Below are 18,850 nucleotides of genomic sequence, written 5' to 3'. Positions count from 1 at the left end.
TGCATACGTGTGTGCTTGCTGCTCACAGGGACTAGACTTGTGTACCCACAGAAGATAGGACAGCCATGCCTGGGTGGGAGTGTACCAAGTATGTATATTCAGATGCCAGCCTGGGGTGGTGTGAGCTCAGGGACACAGGAGGGCAGGTTGGCACGTGCTGGAAAGCAGTGGGGCCATCGTGGGGAAGCATGAGTCTAGGGTAAGAAGGTGCATGTACTATTCTTGGCCTGGGTGGCAGGATTGCTTTAGTTCTTGGATAAGTCTACAGACGCTGACATTACTTCCACCTGCCCTAGGGAGGACACAGAGACGATAAGGGCTACCTCTGGTTGGGAGAGTTTTAAAAATTTTATTAAGAGCTTTCTACCAGGTGGTCTCACTGGAGTCTCACAATAGCCCAGGCAGGAAGCGGGGCAAGGATGGATTCATTCATTCATTCAGCAAAATGTGGGTATGCTACTATAGCTGAGCACTGAGATGTCTAGGTGAACAGGACAAAGTTCTTCCGCTTAGTGAGCTGATGCTCTGTTGAGTGATATGGAGGCTAAACAAGTAACCACACAAACAAGACAATGTCTGATAGCGACTAGTGCTGGGGAAGAAGAATAGGGTACTGCAGAGAGGACAGCCGGTGGGGGGCCTGGGCCATTTTAATGGGGATGGCCTGGAAGCACCTCTCAGAGGCAAACTGGGCCCAAACTGGAATAATGTTGAGCTGCCGTGTGGCGATCGAGGGCACCCCCTTTTACAGATGAGAAACCTGAGCCTGGGGAGGGAGGGGACATGGCCAGGGGCTGTGTGGAGTTGCTGCAGACCTGGAGTGTACATGAAGGCTGAGTAACACAAGGGCCAGGGCAGTGGCCCTGGGACATGCCACCACTGTCTTGCAGATTCCGCTCTGCGGGCAACACGCTGTTCCGCGGTGTCTAATCTACAGGAAGGCACAGGGCAGTTTCAGGGCCATGTGGTCTTTGAGGAGGCTCCAGCCAAAATGGTGGGAAACCCAAACCCAAACTGGAAGCCTGGGGAATGGGACCCAGGCTTGGCCCCTTTTGTGGCCGGAGGTGTGGGCCCGCTGCCTGCCCGTGATGTGTCAATGCCGTTCTGTGCACTGGGCATGAGCTGCTGAGTCTGCCAGGCAAGGGCTCGTGGAGCTCAGCTCCTAGTGGATGACGTCCAAGGACACGAGCAATCAAGGTCATTTCAGGTGGTGACAAGTGCTGTGAAGACAAAACAAGTCTGGATGGCTAGAGAGGGATGGGGTGGGCAAGAGGGGCCGATTCTGATTGACAGGCCTTCTGGGATGGTAGCACGTGAGGTGGCATCTGAGTGGGGAGAAGAAGGCAGCAAGGGCAAGTCTGGGGTGAGGATCCAGGCAGAGTGAACAGCACCAGGTACAAAGACCTGAAAGCCACAGCATCCCATTTGCTTTTCTGGCCCCTGGGACACTGATTGGGCCAACAGGACCCCAGAGCTGCAGATTCTAGAGCTGTCTAGCCTCACCACGCTGACAAAACACACCCCATCAGCCCCACCTTGCTTGGCTACCTAGAAGTGTGCTGGCACAGCGAGGCTGTTTCTGCCATTGCAGTGGGAAGCCCAAGCAGACATGAGGGAGTCCTCAGGCAACCCAGCACTTCACGATTGGCACACAACAGCTGATAGCCAGCCTCTGGATCAGTGATCAGAAACTGGATGTCTTTATGTGCAGAAAATTCTGGCCAGGCCCCCAGACACAGCAGCTGAGGATCACTTAGAGTCTTCCCAGGGAGGAAAGAACTGTGGGTTAAGTACCGACGCCTTAGTCGCTGACTCACCACGTAAGGCTCTGGTCTTGGCCATGGTGTGGCGTGGCCCTAGACCCTGAGGGATAGGGTTAGCTCTAGAGAAGCACGCTGTTACGATGGCACAGTGCGGCTTGGAGAGAGTGGGCAGAGCAGTCACATCTCTGAAGCTGAGCAGTGAAGGCCTACAGACTCCGGGGTCTCTAGGGGATTCACTCTCGGGATTTCTATGGTGTTCAACACATGCTTACGCTGCATGCAGTTGGGGGTGTCTCTGTGTGTGGGCACATTATCTGGGCCCGCCGCCAGCTCATGTCTGCTGCTGCATCTGCTTGAGGGTGGGTCCCTGTCTGTGCCCAAATGTGAAAGTGCAGCTGTTGGGTTTACTAGGCCTTCATTGCCACTTTCCCGCCTTCTTGTCAGAGTCACTTGCAGGGAGTGGAGCAGTTGGAGGAGAGGAGGGCAGGGAGTGAGATGGGAGGGGCTTTGCCTGCAACTCCCCCATTCATTGTCACCCGCCCCTGGACTCATTGTCCCTAGCACACAGACACATCCTGTTGGCGCGATCAGGGGATCTGATAGGAACCCGCCATTCCGGGTTTCCGGTTTGAGTAATGGGGCTGGGGGCTGGGCAGGGGCCTGAATAGGACCTGGTGCTGCCCATCAGATTATCTTGCTCGGGTAGTCCGAGGCGGCCCCACCCAGGCTCAGGGATGGAGGCCCACAGGCCTGGAGGTGGGCCAAGGGGCCAGGAGACAGGAGGGTAGCGTTGTCACGGCCCTGCGGTTCCGGTCCCACCCGCTCGTGGAGAGCCTCCGGATGCATTCTGATTGGTCTAGCTCGGTGTGCTCTGGCCAATCAGAAAAGGAGGAAATGCCAACCAATCAACCGCGGAAGGACTGAGGTCTGGTGTAGGCAGATGTGTGGGAGTCCAGACTTCTTTCCTTCTCTGCCCCCTACTCCCAGCTGTGTGTGTTTGCTGCGTCTTTGGGACTCCAGTGACCCTTTCTGGACCTTACTGTCCCTCTCAGTCTAGAAGGAGAGGAGGTAGGCCAGTCCTTCCAGTCTTCCAACAGACTCTGTTAAAGAAGTGGGGGATGCTGACCCTAGAGATAGGAATGCCGGTGGGAAGCCAGTTATCTCAAATACCAATGAAACAATTGATACCGAGGAACTTCGTGCACTTCAGCTTGGTATAAAGAAAGTAAAGAACTGTCGTTACTAAGGTCTTGCTCACTATTTGCTGGACAGTCGTGGGCCTGGTGGGGCTGTGGGCACAGCTGGGGCTGTGAATGTAAGTGCAAGCTTGGTGGGCTCGGTGTGGGGGTGTGAGGGTGTCCGAGCTGTGTGATGGTTGCCACGTGCAGTAGTGGGCAGCTAAATGATGCCTGTCCCGGAGGAATTTCAGAATTCCTGGGCTGGCAGTGAAGCAGGAAAGACATGCTCATGTTGAGCACCAGGGGGCGCTGGAGAACGCCAAGTAGATGGATGTTCTGCTTGACCCAGGCGATCTGGTGGTACCTGCTTGCTCCTCCTTCCTGGGGCTCTGAGCAAGCAGTGAGGGAAGCCTGTCCTGGGATGGAGCCCACTGCTGCCTGGAGGCCTGGGCGGGCAGGGGGGCATGTTGTTGTGGGGGGAGTAGGTGGGCAGCCTAGGGCAATGTCCCTGGAGAAGAGAGGGCAGGGATGGCTGCACCAGCACAGGCCTGCCTCCTGAAGCTGCTCCTCCCCCTGCCGCAGGTACGTGCATTACTTCAGCGGCCTGCTCTCCGGCTCCATCAAAATGAACAACAAGCCCTTGTTTCTGCACCACGTGATCATGCATGGAATCCCCAACTTTGAGTCTAAAGGAGGTACCTGCCCCAAGCCTCTGGCCTCCCTCTCCCATCTTCTATCTCCTTCCCTTAAGAAGCAGCCTTGGGTGGTTAAACAAACAAACAAACAAACAAACAAACAGCACCAGAGCTGTAGTCCTAAGGCTTGGGTTGAAGTCTCAACTGTATCACTTCCCGAACTTTTCTGAGCCCCAGTCTATTCATTTGCAAAATGGATTTGGTACTTGCAATGCCTGCTGGACAGTGATGGTGGACATGGCGCTATCCTTATAAATTTAAACCGCCTTACTAGTGAAAGCTTAGTATTTCTTCCCCTTTCTGCTTCCTCTATTTCCCTTTCCTCTTTTCTCCCTCTTACCTCTCTTCCTCATTCCTTCCTTTCTCTCTTTCTTCCTTCACTCTCTCCTCTGCCTTTCCCCACCGCCAGGGTTTCCGCTGTCCTAGCTAACACCCCCCTCCCTTACAGGGTGCCGGCCGTTTCTCCGCATCTACCAGGCCATGCAACCTGTTTACACGTCTGGCATCTAGTGAGTATTCCGTGGGCACCAGAGGCCAGGGATGCCCAAGGCCCAAGGCTCAGGACCAGAGCAGGGCGTGGGGAGGCTGCCTAGAACCTCTTCTTCTCACGAAGGCTTAAGGCACCAAGTCAGTGAGGGCTCCTAGTAACCCTGTGGCAGAGAGGAGTGGGGAGAAAACATCCTTCCCCAGCGCCCTCTCTTTCTCTGCCCGTCTCTCTCCCTTAGCAACATCCCAGGGGACAGCCAGACCAGTGTCTGCATCACCATCGAGCCAGGGCTGCTCTTGAAGGGGGACATCTTGGTGAGTGCCTGACCCTCTCTTGTTTTTCTTCCTTCTTTTCTCTCCCTGCTCCCTCCTGCCTCTCAGGATGAGACAGCTGCTCCTTCCTGGTGGGGTGCTGGACTTGGAACCCTGGGCTTTCAGGGCTCCTGCAAGACTGTCCAGCCCAGGAAGTCCTTGTCCTCTCCCCTGGGCTTATCTTTTGTCCTGGACCATCCCCAGAAAATGGAACTCACTGTGAGTTCTTACCTTCTGGCTTCCTGTCGGTGACAAGGACTCCTTCAATTTTAACTTCAGTCCTTCCTGCTGCAGTTTAAATCCACTCTTACTTTCTCCATTCTGACTTGTATGCAGAAACTTCTTGGAAGCGTAGTTTTGTCCCCAAAGGTCAAGACTGGCCTCCCACTCTCTGCTATTCTAGAAGCTTCCCCACAGAGCTCTGAGATGCTGTTTGGTGTTGGTGATCTCTCCCTCCCTGGGTTTGGAGCGAGCCTTGGGGGTTCAGTCAGTGGGTCTGAAAAAGAGGCTCCCTGGGAGCTGATTTCCCATCCTCAGGCCCCTGACTGGCTTTGCCCCCGCCCCTCCCAGCTGAAGTGCTACCACAAGAAGTTCCGGAGCCCGGCCCGCGACGTCATCTTCCGTGTGCAGTTCCACACCTGTGCCATCCATGACTTGGGGGTTGTCTTTAGCAAGGAAGATCTTGATGATGCCTTCAAAGGTGGGCTCCTTGGGTGGGGCCGGGCGTGGGTGCTCCTGTGCTGGGAGAGGAGCTTCGAGGGGGTGCGGTGGACATGGGAACCATCTTCTCTGAGCCACATGCTCTAGCATGTCTCGGGGTATTCTTAGTGACAGCGGGAGAGAATTAGGAGAGAGGTGAGGCTGGAATGGTCTTAGAGGTAAATTGCTAGCAGAATAAAGATGGAGATGATTAGATGTGCTTACCTCAGGCAGGAAGGCTGGGAGTGGGGTGGGAAGATTTATTCATTGTACATATATAATTTCATGTGTATGTGTATAATTATATATGCATTGGTTATTATATTATTAACTATGGACACACATATTATGTAATTTTTTTCTAGAAGAAAACTTTTTATGGAGTCCTTTTTGGGAATTCATTGCCCATTTTTATTTTTCCTTCTCTTTTTTCAGATGATCGATTTCCAGAATATGGCAAAGTGGAATTTGTATTTTCTTATGGGCCGGAGAAAATTCATGGTATGAGCCAAGCTGGACTCCATTTCTCACCCCTTCCTTCCATCCTGACCTGTGCCCACCCTATCCCCATTATCTTCCCACTGGTCTGCCCTACAATTATCAACTTACCTGTGATTGAGAGGCAGGCTATCAGTAAAGGATCTGGATTTCAGAGTGGACCCCCAGCTAAACATGAACCAGTGACTTAATCTCTGTATTATAAAAATAAAAAAGCAGACAGATAGGCGCTGGGTTGGATAAACTGTTCTGGTCTTATTAGGTCATCAGCCTGTTATATTCAGAGACTGAGGGCCCTGGCAGATGGGGGCAGTGGCCAGGGGGGACACTCAAAGGTGCTGGATGGATGAGGAGTATTTCTGAGCACTGAGGTGATTCAACCTGAAGGCCAATTTAATAATAGCCTTTAAGCCTCTAGACTGGTTATATGTGGAGCCCAGTTGTTCTCCATCTTATTTGAGAACAAAATGGGAGGAGATGAAGTTGGGTTAAAGGCAGAGGGACTCTGTATAGACCAAGAAAGGACTGCCAGGCCAGGAAGGTGACTCGCCCTGAAAGGCCTGACTTGCAGCTGTGCTTGAGCTGTCCTTGAGCTGTCCTTGAGCTGTCCTTGAGCTGGGCTTTCCATGGGTGGGTAGGAGACTCTGCCTCTGCCCTGGGCTTTCTGTCTGGAGTGGAGGGCATGTTCAGAGAGGGGCAGGGGCATGCCTGGGATGACCTTTTAGAGGCTGTGTCTTCTCAATGTCAAGGCTGTGGTTTCCTCACTGCCCCTGACCCCATGCAGCCCGTTACATGCTTGTCCCACCCTCCCCTCCCCTGACTGCAGGGCAGACCCTCTGGCTTCTTGCCACTGCCCCAGGGGCCCCAGGGACACAGGAGAGAAACAGGCAGACACCCAGCCCGGGGGTCCTCCCCGCTTTCCGCTCGGGGGTCTTCATTCCCTGTCCTGGGTATGGTGCCCTGTCCTGATTTGCCCCTACGACCTGGTGTGAGCCTTTTCAAGAATGCAGGAAACCAGACTCCTGGGTTCTCCATCCAGCTGAAGCCACTGGGCCCGCCCCGCCGTGCTCAAGAACATGAGACGTCCCTCGGGGAGGTCCTGGGGGAGCTTGCTGGCTTCCTCTGTTTTTGCAGCTGCTGATCTCTTTTCCCTCCCCTCACTGTCCCCCCGCCTGCCCCCTCCCCCGCCCCACTCAGGCATGGAGCACTTGGAGAACGGGCCCAGCGTGTCCGTGGACTACAACACCTCTGACCCCCTGATCCGCTGGGACTCCTACGACAACTTCGGTGGGCATCGTGAGGACGGCATGGAGGGTAGGTGGGACCCAGTGGCTTCCAGCCCCTCTGCACCCCGCACAGGCCCTGCTCACGTGGCCTCGGTTCTCTTGGGCTGCTGTCCAGAGACTTGGGTTCAGAGGGGAGGCCGAGGAGGGGTCCGAGGCACCTCTGAGAGCTCTCAGTCCAGCGGGGGCAGATGAAGCAAATATGTGAAAGTGTTCAATAGTGATAAGGACAGACCCAGAGGACGCAGCACAACGGCCCAGGGGGTGTCTTGCGAGTGTGCTGTTGCTGCCAAATACGCATCCCAGATGGGCGTGGTCTGAGGCTGGTGGGGGTGGATTCTGTGGAGCTGGAGAGATCTCGGAGGGCTCCTTGGAGGAGGTGGCCTCGAGTGGAGCTTGAGATACCCCCTCTGTGCTGCAGACACAGCATTTCTAGTAAACCCGCTGCTGGGTTTCTTCAGGGTCGCTGCCTGAGTTCTCCGGGGTCAGAGTGCTGGGAACATAGACGCAAGATCTGGGGCCTACGAGCTTTCATCAACAGCCAACGAAAATGTTTTGAGCTGGAAACAAACCGATGGGCTCTGAAATTTGAAAAGAAAGCTGCAGTGTTGAAACTAATACGTGTTTAATTTAGCTACGAAACCCAACATTTTGTCGAACGGGCAGCCGCAGCTCAGGTCGCGGCGTGAGCGTGGCGTGTGACTTCCAGCCATTGCTGTGGTCCCTCTGAACGTGTGCGGGGCGCGTGGGGTGGGGCCGCTCCGGAAGTGCGCACGCCTCGCCTGCGAACCCCTGAGACGCCCTTTCTTGGGCTTGGCCGTGGGCTCGTTTTTCTGATTGGTCACGGGACCACAGAATGTTGGCGCTGGGAGGAACTCCGGACGGTCTGGCCCGTTCCCCATATTTTCAGCTGGGGTAACGGAGACCACTCCCCACACAGGAGCTCCCGATTCACCCCCACGACCCACAATGTACACTTTCAAGGGTGCCATCACCCAGCCTCTGGGGGTCCCCTCTCAGCCCAAGCCAGTCCAGGGTGGGCTGTGTGGTCCTGGGGCCCCGGGCCACTGGCAGAGCTGGGTTAGGGACAGCCAGCCCATGGCCCTCACTCGCCCCTTTCCCCCTGGACCACCTGTCTCCACTCCCTTCTCCGGGACTGGGCTTTGATGACTCCACTCTGGAAGTCTTTAGGCCTTTGCTCAGATAAAACATTCTCCCTCTGACCATGCGGACTCCAGAATGAGCCAGAGATTTCAGAGAGAGCTGGGAGGAGGGAGGAGGCGGGGCTGGAATTGAGGGCTCGCCATGAGTGAGCACGTCCTCCGTGTGCAGCATCGCGAGGTTCATGGTTTGTCCTCGTACCCCCCGAGCTCCCGCCCCTTCCGGGGGTGCTTCTCCCCCTCCCAGGGGCCCACCACTCTCAGACTGCCCCCCACCGGGCCCTCCCCACCTGCTGAGGCTCCCCCAGAGCACTCCTCTCCTCCCACACCCGTCCCCACACAGCGAGGGGCTGGGGAGAGAGCAGAGGGTGGGCCGAGTCCCTCCTGAGGCTCCACAGCTGCCAGCCTAATCGCCCCGTTGTGCTGGGGATGTTTGCATTTTTAACAAGAACACTTGGCAGTTTGAAGGAATTTTTACTGTCTCCCCGTCTCTCCCTGGTGCAGATTCAATGCGAGGATAAATGTAAAAACATTTAGCAAACTATAAAGTGCCATAAAGTGCCAGGCAAATAAAAGGTAAAGTAATTAAGGGCAAGAAGCAGGAGGTGTGGGAAGATCGGGCCTGGGACCCGGTCGGCTGTGGGGGAAGGGAGGGAAGCAGCTGGTCAGAGCAGCGGGGGCCTGGGACGGCAGGTGGGAGTGCAAGGGGACAGGGGCTGTCGAGGAGGGGCTCCCATGTTTCTCCTGCCCCCTGCCCTCCTCCTCTCCCCAGAGGGCCCTTTGGCCGGTTAAAGGTGAGCTTGGCCAGCAAGGACATGGAGCCCTTGTCTAGGGGCTGAGGTCTGGCCCTCTGCCCCGTTCCCTGGCCTGGCCTGACTGGGGCTGGTAGCCCTTCTGGAAGGCTCTAGATTCTGGGGCCAAAGGTAAAAGCATTTTCTTTTTACTAATGGTCAAGAGAGGGAAGTGGGAGGCCTACATCTGTCTCTGTAGTTGTGGGCAAGGCCCTGGGACTCAGTTTCCCTATGTGTTAGCTGGGGTAAGGGCGCCTAGCCCCCAGGAGGTCAGGGTGCTCAGAAGATGGCTCAAACTGGGCCTGGGAGGGAGGGGCTCGGCTGTTCCCAGGAGAGGCCCTGGCACCAGGGGTGATGGTCTCGGGGTGCTGTGGCGCCCACGGCGGCTTTGCCTTCTCTCTGCAGAGGTCCTGGGCCAGGCAAGGCAGTGACCACCAGGATGCGATGGGGGAGCGTGTGTGTTTTAGAGCTGGGCTGCCTGGATTCAAAGCCCAGATCTTCCCTTTGTAGCTGTATGGCCTTGGTCAAATTATTCTACCTTCCTGCTGTCTTAGTTTCCTCATCTACAAACCAGGAGCAGTACTGTTACCCATTGCACTAGGTTACAAAGCCTCATGAGAGACAGGTTAGTATAGTGGTGAGGAATGCAGCTTCTCGAGCCAAACTACTGGCTTCAAATCCATTGACAAGATGCCATCCTTTGGGGCCTCAGTCTTCCCTGCTATAAAATGGGGATTCGGTGAATCAATCATTTGGAGCGCCCGGGGTGGGGGGGAGGCAGCAAAACCTGAGGAGGGGCTGCCTATGTTGTGTCCTCAGGAGTCTCAGACATGTCGGTGGTGACTGTGGCCAGCGTCTCAGGGGTCTGCAGACACAGCTAAGGGAGAAGGCCTAGATCTGCCATGCACCGGCCACAGCACCAGCACAAAGGGGAGTGGCCTTTTCATCTGATGCTCAGAGCCACCTGTGGGCTGGGCCCTGTCACTATGCACAGACGGGTTAGCTGCAGGTTGCAGGAGTTACGTATCCTGCCCAAGGTTGCCAAGCCGGTCAAGGACAGACCAGAGTGTAAAGCTGCCTCGCTGGTCCCCAGGGCCTGCTCTGTGCATCTGGCTCTGTGGCGGTACCTGGGTGTCCACTGAGCTTGGGAGAAGGTCTTCTCCTTCTGACTCCCACCTCTCACCCCTGGACGGAGAAGGTCACCCCTGTCCTGACCCTGAGGAAGAGGGAGGGTTGGATGGGAGCGGTGCTGCATGGAGCACAGCACCCCAGAGACTGTGGGGCTCGCCTGCGGCAGGTGTTTGGCAGGACTTCAGTGCAGGGGACAGCTGAGCCTCCACCCCCCACCCCACAGAGGAGGGTGTGGGCCGCTCGCGCAGGAATGCCCCAGTGGGGCAGCCTCTCCACATCGGTGGAGGGCTAGGGTGTCCGCAGGGAGGCGGGGCTGTTTCTGGACGAGGTCCACTCTACCTCTTCTGTTTCAGGCCCCCTGGGTGGGGGGTGGGGAGGACAGCAGAGGCCAGGCCAGTCCCTCTGGAGCCCACCAGGTGACTCTGGGGGAGTGCGGGTGCACCAAGCCAGGCAGTCGGTAGCAGATACCATCTCTGGCCTGTATCCTCTTGAGCGACCTGTGTCCCCTGGCAGTGAGGGGCGGCCAGCACTGGGCTCAGAGCTCCTGAGACCCTGATTTAACCATCCTTTCAGGAACTGCTTTATGTTTAACCCCTTCCTTGCTGCCTGCAGCCTCCTGCCCCCCCCCCCCAGCTCCAAGTTCAAGTCCAGGATGTACCATATTTTGACACTGAGTCCTCTTCTACTCCCTAAGGATGTCCCTGGTCAATTTTGGTAGCAAGATGAAGGCAGAAAAGTCCATTTGGGGACTTCTGGCTCTCTGTAGGCAGCCCCCCCAGGCAGAGGCGCCCAGCCCTGTCAAAGCCTGTCCACGCTCTCCTGCCACAGGGAGAGCACTGAGGCCGCAGAGGGAAGGGACTTGCCAAGGGGTGGAGACCCCATGCCCGGAACTGCCTCGGCAGTAGCCCAGTTGAGGGTGTACCGACCCCATCTCCCGCCTCTGGCTCCCGGAAGTGTGCAGAGGCTATCGATCTCACTCGGGGCCACGACGTCAGCAGGGGAGTTGGTATTTGAATCCAAGTCTCTTTCCACCTCCCTTGGAGCTCAGTTCGTCAGCATCCTCCCTCCAACCCATACGCAGCTCCTTATTGTGCAACTCCTCACACCAGTGATGACAGGGAGCTCACTACCACACAGTGCGGCCTGTCTCCCTGTGGGATGGGGGAAGTAGCACCATGGGAAAGAGGGACAAAGCTCTGCCCCTGCGTAGTGAACTGCGGCTGTGGTGGCGACAGATGCTTGGGGGACCGGTGGCCCATCTGCGCTTAGGCCGGCAGGAGGGGGAGGTAACACAGGTGAAAGATAACGGGGAAGCTCAGTGTGAAGCACCTCTGACCAGACAAGGTCCTAGGGCAGGGGACAGTGGCCAGGGAGCACCTGCTGTCCCAGGGAGCAGTACCCTCTGCTGAACGCGGTGGCCGGGTGTGCTGGTGTCCGCGAGCAGCCGTAGCCAGACGCCACAGTCTGGGAGGCTTGTGCAGCACGACTGTGTTTTCTCACAGTTCTGGAGGCTGAAGTCTGGGAGCAAATAGCAGGGTCGTTTCTCCTGAGGCCCCCCTCCTTGGCTCTTGGATGCCGTCTTCTCCCCATGTGCGCGTGTGGCCTTGCCTCTGCGTGTGCCTGTGTTCTAGTGTTGTCTTACAAGGACGCCAGGCATGTTGCTGTAGGGCCCACCCTAGTGGCCTCATTTCACCTTAATGACCTCTTTAAAGGCCCTGCCTCCAAACACTCTGAGCTGCTGGGATTTCGGACTGCAGGATGGGAATGGGGTGGGGTTCAGCCCATCCCCCCGGGAAGGCTGTGCGGTGGGATGGTTGCGTGCAGTTGGAGGCCCCAGACCTCTGGTCCTGAGCGGGGAGGGAGGGAGGGTCTAGGGTGGGGTGGGGAGAGGTCAGGTCCCCCACCAGCCTCCCCCAGCAGGCTGTCTCTGTCTCCCTGCCTTGCCTGCGTCTGCCAGCTCAGCGCTCTGGCTGACACCAGGTTTAGCAGCCTCCAGAAGCGCCATTAGCTGCTTGGCCTGAGTTCCGAAGCCCCGTGCCCAGATCCCAGCTCCCCGTGGCCGGGAGCGGGGCTGTGTTTTTGTCTATGCTGCACAGAGCCGTCTCCAAATTCCTCCAGAGTGCTCCAGGGCAAGCCTTCTCGGAAGCAAGCACCAAGACCAAGGGACATGGGCTGCCTTCCACCTCTGAGGAGCTGGAAGGCTGGCCAGGCCGGGTTGCCTCACTGCCCACCCCCTGCTCCCACCCTTCCCTGATCTCCTGGGACATCGGTGGTTTGGAGTTTCTCATGACTTAAAAGAGAGGGTGGGGAACAGGGACTGGTGCGGGGCAGATGAGGGTGCAGAAGCAGATGGCTCGGGGCCAGGGATGGAGAAAACGGCAAGTCCCTGGCCTGGCTGGTGAGGACGAGGAACTGGTGTCCACCCTATGCCGGTTTCTCCTGCATGTACCCATCAGCCCATCCTTCGTGTCCGTGGGCAGGCCCACCAGGGTCAGGGGCTGGTGACGGGGGGTTTTGGTTTTGGGCCCAAGCTTCTCAGCCTTCGGGGAGAGCTTTCAGCTCTGCAGGATGCCCACCCCGTCCCGTCGCCAAGTGCTCTTGTCAGAGTTGGGGAAGGGTCTCCCTGCACGGAGCCAAGAAGCCCTGGTGTGTGGTGCTTCTTATGAGCTAGGCTTGTCCAAGGATTCATTGATATATGTTTTTTTTTTTTTTTGAGAGAGAGAGAGAAGAAAGACCGCAATCAGTGTTTCCTTTTGTGACTTATGAGGCGCTTAGATGGACCTTCTGAACTTCCCATTCGGACCTTCCCAACCCATGAACTCGGAGTGGGAAGGGGTGTGGCTTAGTGGCTGCGTCAGTCAGGAGAGGCTCAGTTGTGCTGTGATAACAAACAGCCCTATGATCTTAGTGGCTTAAGCCAACAAAAGCGTATTTTTTGCTCATGCTGTGTGTCCAGTGTGGGTTAGCAGGGGTCTTTAGGAAGAGGACACTATGACCTGCACATTGCTCCTGCCTAGATACCTCACTCTTCCCTTCTGCTCACATTTCACTGGCCAAAACGAGTCAGATGCCATGCCTAAATTCAAAGCGGAAGTCAGGGGTGGGGAAGTTGTGCATGGAAGATGAAAGGCGAGAAACAAGGTTGAACAGACTAATCTCTACTAGGGATTAAGGCTGTGGGGTCTAGAATCAGAATATCTGGTTCTAAGCTCTGTTGTTTATGGCTGTGTTCCTTCATCGAGTCACTTTGCCTTCTTCAACCCAGATGTCTTATTTGTAAAATGATACAATAAGGGTACCTTCCTTATAGGAGTGTTGTTTGAGATTCAGTGAAGAAATGTACATGAAATACATGTAGGGTGAAAAGTAGGGTGTTTGGTACATGCTATGCTGCCAATAATTTGTGTCTGTTATTATTATTGAAGTGCTGGAGGAGAGGTGATATAGATGTGATTTTGAATGAGCCTCTCCTCTTAAGTAAAAGTGCATGTTCTCCTTGTCCCTCCACTTTCTGGGAACCATCTGTAGCTGGGTCTGTTCTGGGAGGCCCAGTCTCGGGAGTCAGGAGACTTGCCTCTATGTCAACTTGCTGTGTGACCTTGGAAGAATTACTTCCCCTCTCTGATTCTTGGTTTCCCTGTCAGAGGGACTTCCAGCTCTTAAATGCACTGATAGTGAAGATGATGACAGTGACAATGCTGAGGTGATAGCATTGTGCACTTACCAGCTGCATCATTGCCTGAACATTCTCTTGGCCAGTCCTCCCCTACAGATGGGTGCTGTTTTGTGACTGCTAGTCTGAGCAAGCAGCACTTGTAGGATGTGATTATAAAGCCACTTTGGTTTTTTTGCCACTGCCCTTTAAATCTACACTATGCTTCCCTTGCCCCTGGATGACATTAGGGCAATTCTCATCCCTTTTCGGGCCACTCCCAGAAAGAGATCCTTGGTCAGTAATAAATATGCCCAGTGCCAGTGAACTTGCCACTTCATTCAGAGTTAGTTCTACCCTTTGTCAGCTCCTACCTGGCTGCCAGCCGTGTGTGTGTGTGTGTGTGTGTGTGTGTGTGTGTGTGTGTGTGTGTGTGTAGGGGGCTTAGTAGGTTTTTCTGTTTTCCTGACTTATGCACTCAAGGTTAAGAAGAGGGGAAAGGAGAAGCAGGAACATTCTGGAACATTCTCACCTGGCACCGTGGTGAGGGTGCGCAGGCATACTCTGTGTGGAGATAATTCAGGGCTAGGGTCCGAGGATCCCAGAGAGTGACGCACGTGCCCTTGCATCTGAGCAGAGGGTTTTAGAGGGCGAGTTTCTAAGTGTGAGTGCTGAGAGCCTGGCACTTGGCGCTGAGCTGATTTTCGTTGGGAAATGGTCACCTGGCTACTGGAAGAGACAGCCCTCTGCTTGTGCCTTCAAGGTGAGTGGGGAGAAGGGCAGGGGGGAGAAATTCAAAGCTGCTGCTGAAAGCTTCTGTCCTTGATCTATCGGCGGCAGAAGGGGTTTGAGTTAGCCACACGGTGGAGCCTCCCGACCTAGAGAGGGCGGATCACCCACGGCAGGGAGATTGGCCCCTTGGCCTCTTGGCGCCCGGGGGAAGATGTTGAGACACGGGGAGGTGGGTCTCGGCGTGGGCTGGTCTGACAGAGACGTGGATGAAACAACCTCTCGAGGAGGATTCCCAGTTCCCTGTCCTCTCCCAGGAGGGGAGTCCTCTCTCGAGTTACTGGCACAATCTCAGTACTGAGAATTCAAATACAAGGTCAGCCTGACTGTGGGTAAAGAAATGACACCACTGACCCAGCATTTGCCGGCCACCTGCCTGCACTGGCCCTTGTCTGGGTTTGTCCCAGTGCCCTCAGCCCCTAGCTGGCCCTGCTCTGCGAGGCAGCTGGCGGGAGTGGGGCGCAGCCCCTCTGCCATGGAACTTGCCGTAAACCAATACCCTCCTGGTGAATGTGCCTTTGGTCCTCCGTAATCTCTGCCATCGGGGGCAGGTTGCAAGGCCAGAGCCACGCTCAGAGCCACCCGGAGCTCTCGGCCAGCGGCGGGAGGGGCACAGTCTGCTCTCTTGTGCTCAAATATCCAGCTCGAGGCAGGGGAGCGGGGAGCGTGTACTCTTTCCCCCTCACGCACACCCCCTTTCTCCTCGCCTGCCAGACCTGTAGACGAGTGCACGTTTGCTGGACCCGTCAAGACCCCAGGCTTCCAACTCTAACCAGATCCAAGAAATTCAAGCTGCATTAATCAAATACTTTTTCATGCCACTGACAGCTGCTTCTCACTCATCACTCCCTCCCTCCCTCTTTCCCTCCTTTTCTCTCTCTTTTCTTTCCTCTCTTCTTTTGTTAAATACTTAACTGACCACCTACTAGGTTGTGGGCCCTGCACAAGTCCTGGGGTTGCCTGGAGACCGTGGGGGCCGGTGTCAGGCCAGCGTGGCAGGCACTCTGACCCACAGCCCGTGGGGTGGGGGCTCCGCCCAATGCCATGGCTTCTGGGGACGGTGGTGACCAGAGCGGCTGGCTTTGCAGATGGGCTGCGTTTGAACAAACCTGGGGGGACAGACAGCGTGGAAAGCAGAATTGCTTTTCAAATGTAAAAGTAGCATAAGGACGCTGCTCAAAGTCTGAAAAGTAGAGGGAAAGAGAGCAATTGAACCTGGCTGGCTTTCCCCACACAAGGGCTCTGGCCATCGTGGTGGGTGGGTGGGATTTAGGGGAATGCTGTGGGTGGGGGGGATCAAGGTGAACCGGGGGCCCAGAGACCATTTGTAGGAGGCCTGGGAGGTGAGAACAGATGTCGTGTGGGGCTGAGGGTGGGCCAGTGTTCCCTGGGGGTCCAGCTGCCCCCCACCTCCGTGCAGCACACCTGTGGAGACTCCAGGCTGCTTAGATGCCTGCCTCAGGTGGGGCGAGTTGCTGCCACCCCTGGCTATAGTGGGGTCTGTGTTTCCCACGTGGGCCTTCCTGTGCTCAGGCTGCCAGCCCTCTGTCCAGCCTACGTCAGCATCTAGCTCCTGGGGGAGAAGGTTCTCTTTCTGGAATATTCCAGGTTATTCCTTGTTGGACCTATTCGGGCCCTTGCTGCTCCTCCCCACCTTTGGAGGCCGTGCCCTGGCCCGTCTTTCTTCCCGTCCAGGGCAGTTTGCCCTGGCTTACACACAGGTGCTAGCTGAAGCTGGTTTGCTCTTTGGCAAAGTTTAGCTCCTTCGCTAATTGTCCTGGCCTGGCTCTGGGGCCAGTCTCTTTGTCAGCCTTTGAGAGGCAGCATCCTCCCTGGAGCCCGCCTGCATCTGGCCACCCCTCCCCTGACTGCTTCTTCCTGCAACAGAGCCCCTCCCTCTCGGTCCGTTCTCCATGTCCCTGCTCTCTGTCCGATGGACAGTTCTTGAGGCCGTTTATGGGAAAAGGTTCCAATGGCCTGGGGGCTGGTGATCAGTCCTTTTTCCCTTTGTGGTGCCCCCCTCTACGGCCCCAGCTGCTTATGGCTGATTCATCCCCTATAAATCTCTTTCTTCTCTGTGCCCCTCTCCCTGGCAAGAGACCTTCTAAACTCCTGCCAAAGCCACTGGGCTCACACAGCTCCAGTAGTAGGCTGCCTCCGTTAAAATTACGAAGGACAGTATCTCAGAGTGGGCTGGGAAGGGACGAAAGCCACATCCTGGGGGCTGTGGTCCTTAGGTGGGACGCTCCCTGGGAAGCCCTGTCGTGCTTGGGAGCATGGGCTTGGGACGCAGGCTGCCCTGGCTTTGTGTCTTGCCTTGTGGTGACCTTGGGCAAATCATTTAGTCTTTCTGAGCCTCTGTGTTCTCACTTGTAAAATGGGGTGAGGGTAGTACCTGTCTTAGAGGGTTGAGAAGTAAATGAGACAATCAGTGGGTGCTTACTTAGCTCAGTGCCTGTTACATGGTGCTTATACCACGACCAGACCTTTATAAAATGCTTCTCCCAAGTATAAGTCAGTCCGCCTTTCAGCCCTCCCTGTTCTTCAGCTGGACTTTGAACTAGGGCCTCCGGCTGCAAGCCCAGGATTCTTCCCACCACCCCGAGCTGGGGGTGTGTGCGAACCTTTTCCCTGTGGTCACCCAGACACCAGGCTCCGTTCTGATGTGTGACTCACTCCTTCTGCTCAGGGGTTGGGGGGTAACCTCCATGAGCCCTGCTCCCTGGCGCTGGGCACCGGTGACGGCCGGGCTGTGGGTTGTGGCCTCGTGCACTTGAGAAAACATCAGCATGCAGGAGAGTGAGGATGATGTGATTATAGGCATAACCTTGAATCCACTCAATTGAAGAAGAAGAGAAAAGAACAAAACCCAAATCATCTGTTTTCTTTAGTACATGGGCTGCCCTCTGTGATGTGCACTCGTTCATTCAACAAACATTACTGCCTGCCTCCCATGTGCCAGTCACTCACTGTCCTGGATACCAGGGACGTAACAGTGAGTGAAGCAAAGATCCCTGCCCTGGGGTGATTCTATTTTAATGGAGAAAGATGGACAATAAAAAGATTCTAAAAAGACATAATAAGCAAATGCCAGAGTCTATTAGAAGTTAATAAAGACTCCGGGAAGAAATTCAGTGCAGCGAGGGTGACTGGGAATGGGGGGAGTCAAGTGAGTTGACATTTTTAAAAAGGGTGGCCAGCCTGGGCCTCCCTGAGGAGGGGTGCGTGAGCAGAGACTTGAAGGAGAAGGGAGTGAGCCAAGTGAATGTCTGGAGAAGAGCGTTCCAGGCAGAGGGGGCAGCGAGTGCAAGGGTCCTGAGGCAGGGGCCCACCTGAGACGTCTGGGAAGAGCAAGGGGGGCCAGTGTGACCGAATGGAGGTTGTATTAGGAGATGAGATCAGAGGTCACGGGGACCAGATCTTGTAGGGTCTGGTAGCCATGTAAGGATTTGGAGCTTTTACTCTGAGTTTTTTCAACAAATGATATATTGGGAAGATCTTTCCATAATAGCACATAATCATCTCAGTTTTTTCAGCTGCATAATATTCTACTATTTAATAACTACTTCTTAAACTGTATTTAAGTAATATGGACAGTTAGGTTGTTTCCAATCTGTTGCTGTTTCCAAAAAAATGCTGCAGTGAATAACCTTACACATACACGATTTTCATCTGGGCGAGTCTATAGCACACATCTCTTCAAGTGGAATTGCTAGGTGGAAGAATATGTGCATGTGTAATTCTTACACACAGCGCTACGTTGGCCTTCGTAAGGGTTGTCCAAGTGACACCCCCAACCAGTGACTTGGCTGGGGACGAGGGAAATAATGTACCCTCCACCCGCTTTTGTGTACATGTGAGATACTGTCAGGTGCCCGTGATTTCTTTTACTCCTGTGCCCCTCCTGTGGGCTGAGTGGCCTTGTCCCTATTTCACAGATGAAGAAACAAGTACTGAGAGGTTCGATAACCTAGCAGCATTTACACAGCCAGGTGGGTGTACAGCGTGGATTCTGACACCCACTGCTTCTCACACTGGCATTCCTCCCCATGTCTTTGTGGGGGCAGGCATCCTCAGGAGCCCTGGCCCCTGCCCTGGCCCCTGGGCAGAGCAGCAGGTCCAGCTCTGCCCACTGCTGCACCTGTGTCCTGGAGACCCTTGCAGGCCAGTGGCAGGGTGGGGAGAGGCCAGCCTGAGGGGATGGGAACCACAGTGGCCAAGCTGGCCAGCCCTGGCCTGTCCCCTTGTCCCCTCCCACCACCAGCCCCAGTGGTGAGGCCTGGAGGCGGGGGGCTAGCTAATTCTGCTCTGGGTGGGGAGCGGCCCGCCGCCGTCTGCCGGGTCAGCTCGCTCCGTGGATTGAATTTCAGCATCTCACTGATGAAAATAAATCAGCCTCTTTATTGCCCTGCG

At 55.6% G+C, this 18,850-nt stretch overlaps 1 protein-coding gene across 9 annotated transcripts in view; it reads left to right on the top strand.

The window, feature by feature from the left end:
* The window catches only part of TNS1 (tensin 1), a 182,429-nt gene that overhangs the window by 106,100 nt on the left and 57,479 nt on the right, over nt 1–18,850 (top strand). For 8 of the 9 annotated variants that reach the window (XM_076005932.1, XM_076005931.1, XM_076005930.1 and 5 more), the window contains 6 exons: nt 3,524–3,636; nt 4,085–4,145; nt 4,362–4,437; nt 5,005–5,134; nt 5,569–5,634; nt 6,829–6,945. In XM_076005932.1, the coding sequence (XP_075862047.1) occupies nt 3,524–3,636; nt 4,085–4,145; nt 4,362–4,437; nt 5,005–5,134; nt 5,569–5,634; nt 6,829–6,945 (563 nt within the window). The remainder of the gene's footprint in view (nt 1–3,523; nt 3,637–4,084; nt 4,146–4,361; nt 4,438–5,004; nt 5,135–5,568; nt 5,635–6,828; nt 6,946–18,850) is intronic. The other variant, XM_076005929.1, reaches the window with a different exon arrangement.

This window comes from Microcebus murinus, chromosome 8, assembly GCF_040939455.1.
Source record: "Microcebus murinus isolate Inina chromosome 8, M.murinus_Inina_mat1.0, whole genome shotgun sequence".
Classification (NCBI taxonomy): Eukaryota; Metazoa; Chordata; class Mammalia; order Primates; family Cheirogaleidae; genus Microcebus; species Microcebus murinus.
Note: the sequence above shows the minus strand (reverse complement) of the source record. Positions and strands in the feature narration are given on the sequence as shown.